We start from the raw sequence: 10,627 nt of genomic DNA, 5'->3' as shown, positions 1-10,627 counted from the left end.
CCTGGATGGACCCACATAGAGCAGGCAAGGGGTGGGCCTGGGGTTCCTACCTGTTCCCCCTGGAATGCAGAGCGTGAGCTTAGGTCTCAGAGAACAGAAACCTGGCTTGTTGGGACAGATGTTGACAGGGCAGGAGAGGTGGGGTGGATCTGCTGCTCAAACTGAAGAAGGGAGGGTGCCTCAGTCCCCGGGGCCAGTGCTAGCGGAACATGGATTTTGGGAGTCAGCGAGACCCCGGCCCAAATTCTGCATTTTCAACTTACTGGCTCTGTGGCCTTGTCTAGGTCGTGCGATGTGTCCGTCTGTGCCTCAGCTTCCTGATCTGTAAAATGGGGATGCTGACATCCACCTCCCAGGGCTGCTGTGAGAGGAAGATAATGCCCAGCACAGCTCAGGCTGTGACACACAAGCTGCATGAAGAGTGGCTGGGGAAGCAGATGTTCCCAGTGTGTCTGGGGGCCCTAGAGATGGATAGTGGAGGGGAACACAAAGGGAACTGGTGTCCTGTCGCCATTTCCATTTCTCTTGTTGCAGTTGCAGACTGGGCTAGAGACCTCTGTATTGGTGACCTAGGGGTCACGCTGGGGAAGCAGGGCTCAGTGTATTCCAGACCACACTGGAGGAGCTTAGAGGCAAGGGGGAGGGCAGAGCTGAGAAGCATTGTGCAAAAGTGGGGGGACTGAGGGTATATGATGGATGGGTTGGAACCGCAGTACAGGGTGTGAGTGCCCGCGCCTGCGATCGGGGGAGCGGAGGCGGAGGTGGGGAACGGTGAGGGGAATCTGGCGGGAAGGAGAAAACGCCCCCCACCCCGCCCACCCACTGGCGGAATCGCATGCGCACAGGGGACCTGGTGGGAAAGGCTTTTGTTGGGAAAGCGGGCCGGCTGGAGGGGTCCGCGCATGCGCAGGCTGCCCAGCCGCGCGGCGGGGAGGGGGGGTGTTGCGCGGAGAAAAGGGGCGGGGTGGTCGGAGCTGCTGTGCTGGCAGCAGTAGGCGAGGGCGCGGCTGCGGGGTTCCTGGTGCTGAGGACGGACGCCATTGGAGCCCCAGGGAAGGTAAGGATCCAGCCCCAGACAGGACCGGGAGAGAGCGAGTGGAACGAGGGTACGCTGTGCCCTCCCCATCCCCAATCTCCCGCCCCCGGATCTGAACAAAGCCCAAGCACGCAGAACCTGAACCCCCTTAGACCCGCGGTCTAGATAGGAGCCTCCCCCCTCCACCGCCACCAGACGCAGGCTCCCCGATCCGAGCCCTACTTACACCGGAGCCCACCATCCGAACCCCTTTCACAGACCCGTGTGCTCCATGCTGAGCTTCCTTAGAGCGGAGGCCCCACCTCCACCCCTACCACTCTGAGATCAATCCAGTGGAACTGAACGTTTTGCCCCCTTCCTGGAGTTGCAGTCCTGGCCTCTGAGACCTCCAGCGCTCCAGTTCGAGCCTCACCTAGCCCGAAGACCCCCACCCCATACACCTTGAGCGCTCCTGTATGAGCCCAACCTAGACCTGAATCAGCTGAATCCCCCCACCGCCACTTAGAGGGTCCCTGGGATTCATTTTCCCAGAGCTTCCAGCGGTCCCCGTTTGTCTCAGCCCTCTCATGTCATCTCCTCCCCACCGTCATGGCCCCCTGCTCCAGGCGTTAAATTCAGGCGCTTTATTTCTCCCTCTCTCAACGCATCTCCTATGGGACTCTTTGGACCCAAGCCCGCCAGTGCACCCCTTGTTCAAATCTGGCTGCTGGGCCGGGGAGCCTGCCTGTCCTAAACTCCCCTTTCAGTGTAGGGTCTCCTCCGACCTCCTCTATCCTTCTCTTAGGGCTCTGTCTCTGAGGGAATCTACCCCAGCAGCCTTCACTCCCCCACCCACCCCGACCTTATACTGCCTGGTAACCCGATGATTGCAGCTCCCCACTTCCTGAGAGATCTGGCCTCCTGCTGGGTCCTGCCCCCTCCCCCTGAAGAGGCCTCCCCGTCCCTCTCAGGCTGAGCTCTCTTCTCCTTGGGACCCCCAGCATGGCTGAGGGAAGCTACCGCAAAGAATCTGAAGGGTACAACGTTGAAGACATGGACGAGGGTAGTGATGAAGTCGGGGAGGAAGACATGGTTGAAGGCAACGACTATGAAGAATTTGGTGCTTTTGGAGGCTACGGAGCCCTCACCAGCTTTGACATACGTATCCTCAGAGCCTTTGGGAGCTTGGGTCCAGGCTTTCGCATCTTAGCGGTGAGGCCCCTTGTCGGCACGTCAGGGAGGATGGGAGGAGGGGGTGGGTGAAGGCTGGAGTTGAATGGGGAAGGACTGCCCAGCTTCACCAAACCTTCCCTCTCCTGCTGAGAGAAGGGGGATTTGAGAGGGTCTGGGGGCTGGTCGGGGGCTGGCCAGCACAGGGCGAGTGTGTACAGCTGTCTGCCTTGCCCTCCCCTCCCTGGTCTTGCAGAATGAGCCCTGGGAACTTGAAAACCCTATGCTGGCCAGGACTCTGCTGGAGGCATTTCGGATGGATCCAGAAACACTTGCCAACGAGCCGGCTGCCCGTGCTGCCAACGTAGCCCGGGCCGCCTCCTCTAACCAAGCTGCTCGGGCCGCTGCTGCTGCTGCCCATGCCACCTACCATCAGGTGGTCGCTAACCACTCAGTGGCCACAGACCATGGCTCAGAAGGCGATACCCAGCCCATGACATCCGCTGCCGAGGCTCAGGCAGCCACCCTTGAGACAAGCCTTGCTTCTCCGCACAGCTCCCATATGCTAGTCAAGAGCGAGATGGCCACCCCCGGGGCTCCAGCAAGGTCCACGCAGCCCCAGACATCCTCCCGGGCCCAGGAGGCTGCTGCCGAGGGCCCTAGTACGGCCTGTGCTTTCTCCCAGGCCCCACGTGCCAGTGAGATGAATGCCACCCGGCCCAAAACAGCCTTCCTGGGTCAGAACGATGTCTTTGATTTCACCCAGCCGGCAGGTGTCAGTGGCATGGCCTTCCCACGCCCCAAGAGACCTGCCCCGGCCCAAGAGGCTGCCACAGAGGGCCCCAGTGCTGCCTCCGGGGGGCCCCAGGCAGCCTCTGCCGGGGAGGGGGCAGCCACCCGGCCAAAGACGACCAAGTCTGGGAAGGCTCTCGCCAAGACTCGGTGGGTGGAGCCTCAGAATGTTGTGGCAGCAGCTGCTGCCAAGGCCAAGATGGCCATGAGCATCCCTGAGCCTGAGGGTGCAGCTGCCACCTCTCAGCAGAGTGCGGAGCCCTGGGCCAGGATGGGAGGCAAGAGGACAAAGAAGGTGAGACCTCCCTGCTGTCTCCAACCCCCCTTGCTCCTCTGCTTTCTGGGCCCTCTCCTCTCTGCCTCCTCCTCTCCCTCCCCGCATCCCCTCCCTTCCCCTCCCCTCTCCTTCCCTCTCCTTCCCTCGCCTCTTCCCTCAGCTTGTGCATGTTACTCCAAGACAGGTTAACTAGCATGTCTTTACTCCACGTAGTCCCTACCCTCGGGCCTGGAGGGAGAAGCGGTTGGCTCAGTGCCTGGCACTTAGTAAGCACTCGGCACGTGTCATCCGCTGTTCCTACTACCCTTATCTCCAAGTACCTGCTCTGGTTAAGATGTGTGCCAGGTGCTTTTGCACGGGTAGCCTGGTAGCCCTGAGTCTCTCCTCTGTCTAATGGTACAGTCCAAGCACCTGGATGACGAATATGAGAGCAGCGAGGAGGAGAGAGAGCCTCCTGCGGTCCCACCGACCTGGAGGGCGTCGCAGCTCCCACTGACGACTGTGCGGCCTCAGATAGCCCCTCGGCCCCCCATGGCCCTGAGGTCCCAGGTACCCTCAAGGCACGTACTGTGCTTGCCACCCCGCAATGTGACCCTTCTGCAAGAGAGGGTAAGAAGCCTGCCCTTCCCCCATCTCGCTCCTCTCCTCCCTCGCGGGCCTGTTCTTTGAGGTCGCCCACGCCTTGGTCTACCCGTGTGCTCCCTCCTTCTCCAGGCAAATAAGTTGGTGAAATATCTGATGATTAAAGACTACAAGAAGATCCCCATCAAGCGCTCAGGTGGGCAACCTGTGCCCCCTCCCTGAGCTCTGCCCTTCCCTCCTCCCACAACCCTGCCCTGTGGGCCTCCCATCAGTTGCCCACACACACACATCAGGCCTGGCTGATGGCTCCATTTGCACAGTGTGGGGTCCTGAGTGTGCTCCCTTCAGCAGGGCTGACAGGAAAGCTGCAGCTCTGTGGCCCCTGCTCAGCCTCGGTGCTTTGCCCACCCCTCCCCTCCTGCAGACATGCTGAAGGATGTCATCCGAGAATATGATGAACATTTCCCTGAGATCATTGAACGAGCAACATACACTCTGGAAAAGGTGGGTGCGGGGCCGGGGGCAGCTCTGTGGAGCAGGGGCCGCAGGGAACCCTTGCCCCCTGCATCCTCTCGAGGCCCAAGGGCAGGACTATGTGCTCTGGAAGGAAGCCCTCCCTGGCCTCTCCACCTGGGAGCTTCCTCTGCCTGCCTCCTTCCCTCCTTCTTGCCCTTCGTGCTCTCTGAGTGTCTGTGGTCTCCTGAGGTGGATCCCATTGTCTCAGCCAGTGTCAGTGCTCCCACAGGCTACTTCCTCTGCGGCCTCTCTTCTTCCTCCTCCCCCAGGGCTTGGGGCTCCCCACCAAGGAAAAGCTCTAACGAGGAATCGAGTGACTGCCTGCAGGACACTCAGCATGGATGTTTGATCTCACATTCTGTTTTCTCCCCCATGTAGAAGTTTGGGATCCACCTGAAGGAAATCGACAAGGAAGAACACCTCTACATTCTTGTCTGCACACGGGATTCGTCAGCCCGCCTCCTGGGAAAGTGAGAGAGCACAGGAGGGTGGTGGCCTTCCTTGGTGGTGCCTCCCCGCTCCTCTCAGAGAAACGGGAAAGTGGGGTTGGCGGGCCTAGCAGGGCTCCCACCCAGAGTTAGCGGTGCTGAGCAGTTAAGGGCTGGCAGGGGCAGTAGCCCGGGCCGAGGATTTGCTGCTCTCCGGGTTTCGCCCCTGCCCACCCTTCCCCACCCCCATCTTCCTAGGAAAGCAAGCTCCTTGGTTGCCTCTCCCTGCTAAGGTCCTGGCCAGGGCTTGGCAGAGTGGGCCTCGGGAGGGGGACCGGGGTGTGGGGGTGCTCTCCAGTGGATTTGTGCTCCCGACGCAATGCGCAAAGGGCAGGGAAGGTCTGGATTTGCCTCCGGACACAGGGTTGCCAACCGTTTGCTCCCTGCCTAACCCCATCCTCGGCAGAGCCCTGGGAGGAGGTGTTAGCATCCCCATTTGATGGATGAAGGGACTCAGTCTCAGGCCGAGGAATGAATTGTCTGGACCAGGTAGCGCAAGCCATACAGAGTAGGAGGAACTGCCCTGTAGCCCAGCAATCTGGGAGAGGCTAGTTGAGTGAGCCGGCTGTGGTCCCCCCGGGCAAATGGCTGCTGGACAGGATCCCTCTTTCTACACCTTCAGGACCAAGGACACTCCCAGGCTGAGTCTCCTCTTGGTGATTCTGGGCGTCATCTTCATGAACGGCAACCGTGCCAGCGAGGGTGAGTGGCTGGACCTGCAGCTGGGGGGTTGCCCGCCGTCTCACCTCCGTGTGCTAAACTCTTGTACCTCATCTCCCCTCGCAGCTGTCCTCTGGGAGGCACTACGCAAGATGGGACTGCGCCCCGGGTATGATTGGGGTCTCTCGGCTCCCACTCCTCAGTGTGTCTGTCCTTGGGCACAAGAGGCCCCGGGATTGCAGTGGCCTAGTGGTCTCTGCGGGGTGTGGCGTCCTGGACTAGGTAGAGCACAAAGGGTCCCACCAGGGTGCGTGGGGAAACGGTCCTGAACTCTGAGCACCCCCTCTGCTCCGTGTGCCTTCTCTGTTCCCAGATGAGAACTAAGAGAAACCATCGGACCTGGGGGCTCCGTCAAACCCCTCCCTGGGGCGTCGCTGACAAGTGGCCATCTGGCCTCTGCTGCCGGCCCAGGCATCCGTGGGGACACCCCACAGGCTGGGAAGCTCTCAGTCCTGCTGGGAGTGCTCCCGCCCACCCCGGGCACTGCCACTGTCTCTAGTCATGCGTTCCTTTCCTTGCACTCAGGGTGAGGCACCCATTCCTGGGCGATCTGAGGAAACTCATTACAGAGGACTTTGTGAAGCAGAAGTGAGTATCGACTGAGTTCACTTTGCCTCCCACTCAGGCCTTCCTCGTGTGCTGCTCTGGCTGAGGAAGCCATTCCCCAGCCCATGTCTTAACACCAGAGGGATGGGTGTCTGGTGTGAGTGTGGGGTGGGGGGGGGGGCTTGGGGCTCCCCACCAAGGAAAAGCTCTAACGAGGAATCGAGTGACTGCCTGCAGGACACTCAGCATGGATGTTTGATCTCACATTCTGTTTTCTCCCCCATGTAGAAGTTTGGGATCCACCTGAAGGAAATCGACAAGGAAGAACACCTCTACATTCTTGTCTGCACACGGGATTCGTCAGCCCGCCTCCTGGGAAAGTGAGAGAGCACAGGAGGGTGGTGGCCTTCCTTGGTGGTGCCTCCCCGCTCCTCTCAGAGAAACGGGAAAGTGGGGTTGGCGGGCCTAGCAGGGCTCCCACCCAGAGTTAGCGGTGCTGAGCAGTTAAGGGCTGGCAGGGGCAGTAGCCCGGGCCGAGGATTTGCTGCTCTCCGGGTTTCGCCCCTGCCCACCCTTCCCCACCCCCATCTTCCTAGGAAAGCAAGCTCCTTGGTTGCCTCTCCCTGCTAAGGTCCTGGCCAGGGCTTGGCAGAGTGGGCCTCGGGAGGGGGACCGGGGTGTGGGGGTGCTCTCCAGTGGATTTGTGCTCCCGACGCAATGCGCAAAGGGCAGGGAAGGTCTGGATTTGCCTCCGGACACAGGGTTGCCAACCGTTTGCTCCCTGCCTAACCCCATCCTCGGCAGAGCCCTGGGAGGAGGTGTTAGCATCCCCATTTGATGGATGAAGGGACTCAGTCTCAGGCCGAGGAATGAATTGTCTGGACCAGGTAGCGCAAGCCATACAGAGTAGGAGGAACTGCCCTGTAGCCCAGCAATCTGGGAGAGGCTAGTTGAGTGAGCCGGCTGTGGTCCCCCCGGGCAAATGGCTGCTGGACAGGATCCCTCTTTCTACACCTTCAGGACCAAGGACACTCCCAGGCTGAGTCTCCTCTTGGTGATTCTGGGCGTCATCTTCATGAACGGCAACCGTGCCAGCGAGGGTGAGTGGCTGGACCTGCAGCTGGGGGGTTGCCCGCCGTCTCACCTCCGTGTGCTAAACTCTTGTACCTCATCTCCCCTCGCAGCTGTCCTCTGGGAGGCACTACGCAAGATGGGACTGCGCCCCGGGTATGATTGGGGTCTCTCGGCTCCCACTCCTCAGTGTGTCTGTCCTTGGGCACAAGAGGCCCCGGGATTGCAGTGGCCTAGTGGTCTCTGCGGGGTGTGGCGTCCTGGACTAGGTAGAGCACAAAGGGTCCCACCAGGGTGCGTGGGGAAACGGTCCTGAACTCTGAGCACCCCCTCTGCTCCGTGTGCCTTCTCTGTTCCCAGATGAGAACTAAGAGAAACCATCGGACCTGGGGGCTCCGTCAAACCCCTCCCTGGGGCGTCGCTGACAAGTGGCCATCTGGCCTCTGCTGCCGGCCCAGGCATCCGTGGGGACACCCCACAGGCTGGGAAGCTCTCAGTCCTGCTGGGAGTGCTCCCGCCCACCCCGGGCACTGCCACTGTCTCTAGTCATGCGTTCCTTTCCTTGCACTCAGGGTGAGGCACCCATTCCTGGGCGATCTGAGGAAACTCATTACAGAGGACTTTGTGAAGCAGAAGTGAGTATCGACTGAGTTCACTTTGCCTCCCACTCAGGCCTTCCTCGTGTGCTGCTCTGGCTGAGGAAGCCATTCCCCAGCCCATGTCTTAACACCAGAGGGATGGGTGTCTGGTGTGAGTGTGGGGTGGGGGGGGGAATGTGAGTGTTGGGGGGAGGGCAATTCCAGGGAGGCTTGGGGAAAGGGAGCACATGCTGACTGCGAGCACCGGGTGGGGTGGTGCAGCCCCCATCTCGTTCAGCACCTGCCCTCTAGGCAGTGTCCCCGGCTTTACATCTCAGGAGCCTGGGGCTCAGAGAGTGGAAGCCTGACATGGCTCCGGCTGGGATAAGGCCCATTTGGGCCTGGAGTCCAGCCCCGCTGACCTTCTAGCCCAGGCCCACCCCATCCTCGGTGCTTGGAGATCTCGTGTGCCCTCACACGAGAGGGCTGGGATAAGGCCCTCACACAGGCCCGTATGCATGTTCACCACCACCACCCCCGCCCCCCGCAACACACACACACACACACACCCACACACACACACACACACACACACACACACACACACACACACACACACACACACACAGGTGGTCGAGAGTATGCATGGAGTCCACTGCTCTTGGTTGACTGTTTCTTCCTGTACAGTCATTTTCTAGGGTGGACTGTCCCAGGGTTCAGCCAGGCCATGGACGAGCCCCATGGTGGGGTGTGCTCAGAGCAAGGGGCCTGAAGAAATGGCTCCTCTGTTTACAACACACCCAACAGGAACCTGGGTTATTGTGACAAGGGGCACAAAACTCGTGGCCTTCCTATGAACAAATACCCTACACGTGCCCCCTGCCCCTCCACATGGCTGCTGGGCAGGACCAGTGGCCTAAGGGTGTGAGCACCTCAGTTTTGGAGGCAGAAACCCCTGGGAGTGAGCGTGGGAGCAAGGCAAGGGCTGCGGGGCCAGGGCACGCCTCCTGCGGCAGCCAAGCTGCAGCCTCGGGGCTGGGAAGGGGCCACCTGGGAGCCACTGGTGCAGCAACAGGTCTGCCTGGCTGGAAGCAGAAGTTTATTTTCCTCTCTCACGCAGGTACCTGGAATACAAGAAGATCCCCAATAGCAGCCCACCCGAGTATGAGTTCCTCTGGGGCCTGCGCGCCCGCCACGAGACCAGCAAGATGAGGGTGCTGAGATTCATCGCCCAGGTAAGGCAGAGCCTCTGTTCTGGCTGGAGTTTCCCATACCTCGTTGGTTCACTGAGGCCCAGAAAGGTTCCTAAGTCACTGACACAAGTTCACAGACGTAGTGAGTGGGTGGGGCGAAATCCCAGGTCTGGCACAGAATAATGGGAGCCCGATTCCAGTCGTGTGGGTTTCTATCATGATTTTGCAAAGCGCTCAGGAGGGCGTATGGCAGGAAGCAGGTGCTGAGCGAGGTGGGGTAGCTGTTCCGACGGCTGCTGTTCTTCCACCGCAGTATCAGAACCGAGACCCCCGGGAATGGAGGGCTCATTTCTTGGAGGCTGTGGATGATGCTTTCAAGACGATGGATGTGGATATGGCTGAGGAACATGCCAGGGCCCAGATGAGGGCCCAGATGAACATCGGGGAGGAAGCTCTGATTGGACGGTGGAGCTGGGACGACATACAGGTCGAGCTCCTGACCTGGGATGAGGACGGAGATTTTGGCGACGCCTGGTCCAGGATCCCCTTCGCTTTCTGGGCCAGATACCATCAGTACATTCTGAATAGCAACCGTGCCAACAGGAGAGGCACCTGGAGGGCTGGCGTCAGCAGTGGCACCAATGGTGCGGCCAGCACCAGCATGCTCGATGGCCCCAGCACCAGCTCCACCATCCGGACCAGAAACGCCGCCAGAACCAGTGCCAGCTTCTTCTCCTGGATTCAGTAAGATTGGAGGTCATTAGATGAGACTCTGAAGGATGGGGTGTGGAGGGACTGGGAGGAGTCAGGGGAAGGCCTGGGGTGTCATGGGGGAACGAAGAGAGCCTGACGGGACACAGTTTGTTCTTCCTATCCCTGACGGTTCACCTGTATTGACCCTTGTGTTCTGGCCTTTGTGTCTCCCGGTTCCAGGCAGCGCTGAGGAGCTGCAGCAGCCCCCTGCCGAGCCAGAGTGCCTCCTCTGCCCCCTCCCCGACAGAGCACTCTAGGCAGCTACTCCCCGTCCATGGAAGATGGCATGCCAGATGACGCGCTCTCTGCCCTTCCTGCTTTCCTATGTGCTTTTTGTCGTGCTGTCGTGTTTTGGGTATCAGTATTGCATTAAAGTTGCAAAATCAGTCAGACGTCTTCTCCTTTTCCTGGGCAGGTGTGGCTCTGAGTGGCCGGTGGTCAGGCCCTCTGGGACAGGCGGGGGCCGCCTCTCCCTAAAAGGCAGGCAGGTGTGGCTGGGTCAGGCACTGGGAGGCGCGGAGGTGCCAGCTGAGTGTGGAGGCCAAGAGTTTCCAGGGGCTCCAGTCCATACAGTTTCATGATTTCCTTCACTGTGTGGCCCTGGTTAAATGCCAGTGGGGGTCCTCAGGAGAAGGGGTGGGGTGGAGGGCCGTGAGCCGGTGCCACCGTCCCTCCCACCAAGGGACGGGATCCACAGACATCCCCTAGGACCCACCTCCGCCCCATCTCTGGAGGTGCTGTCCTGGAATCCTTCCCTCATCATCCACACCATTTCAGGACCTCCTCCCTCAGACCGAGTCTTAAGGACAATGAGGTAGACCTCACAGTGACACTCTCACCCCTCCAGCAGGTAGAAGGAGGAGCCATTACTGCCGCGAGAGCCGATTCAGTGAAAGAAAGCTGTAGGCAGACCTGGACAGCCCATT

General features: G+C 60.2%; 1 protein-coding gene across 4 annotated transcripts; it reads left to right on the top strand.

The window, feature by feature from the left end:
* Positions 1 to 900: 900 nt before the first annotated feature.
* Positions 901 to 10,087, top strand: LOC103081305 (melanoma-associated antigen D4). Of its 4 annotated transcripts, none has more exons than XM_007453437.1 (13): positions 901 to 1,057; positions 2,017 to 2,227; positions 2,442 to 3,272; positions 3,657 to 3,863; positions 3,969 to 4,032; positions 4,261 to 4,340; positions 4,731 to 4,822; positions 5,463 to 5,542; positions 5,627 to 5,669; positions 6,086 to 6,148; positions 8,876 to 8,990; positions 9,262 to 9,692; positions 9,882 to 10,085. In XM_007453437.1, exons 2-13 carry the CDS (start codon positions 2,018 to 2,020, stop codon positions 9,889 to 9,891), a joined length of 2,226 nt encoding a protein of 741 aa, XP_007453499.1. In that variant the 5' UTR covers positions 901 to 1,057; position 2,017; the 3' UTR covers positions 9,892 to 10,085. The 4 variants fall into 4 exon arrangements, with proteins under 4 accessions (XP_007453499.1, XP_007453500.1, XP_007453498.1 ...); XM_007453438.1 differs by having other exon boundaries at positions 9,262 to 9,704; XM_007453436.1 differs by having other exon boundaries at positions 1,987 to 2,227.
* The last annotated feature ends 540 nt before the right edge of the window (positions 10,088 to 10,627 follow it).

The sequence above is a fragment of the Lipotes vexillifer genome, unplaced genomic scaffold (assembly GCF_000442215.2).
Source record: "Lipotes vexillifer unplaced genomic scaffold, Lipotes_vexillifer_v1.1 scaffold2057, whole genome shotgun sequence".
Lineage (NCBI taxonomy): Eukaryota > Metazoa > Chordata > Mammalia > Artiodactyla > Lipotidae > Lipotes > Lipotes vexillifer.
Note: the sequence above shows the minus strand (reverse complement) of the source record. Positions and strands in the feature narration are given on the sequence as shown.

Excerpts from the sequence above, each read along its gene's own strand:
- LOC103081305 (XM_007453437.1), top strand. The coding sequence starts at position 2,018 with ATGGCTGAGGGAAGCTACCGCAAAGAATCTGAAGGGTACAACGTTGAA. Across the intron at positions 3,864-3,968 it reads TGACCCTTCTGCAAGAGAGG|GCAAATAAGTTGGTGAAATA; the intron begins GTAAGAAGCCTG and ends CTCCTTCTCCAG. Across the intron at positions 6,149-8,875 it reads GAGGACTTTGTGAAGCAGAA|GTACCTGGAATACAAGAAGA; the intron begins GTGAGTATCGAC and ends TCTCTCACGCAG.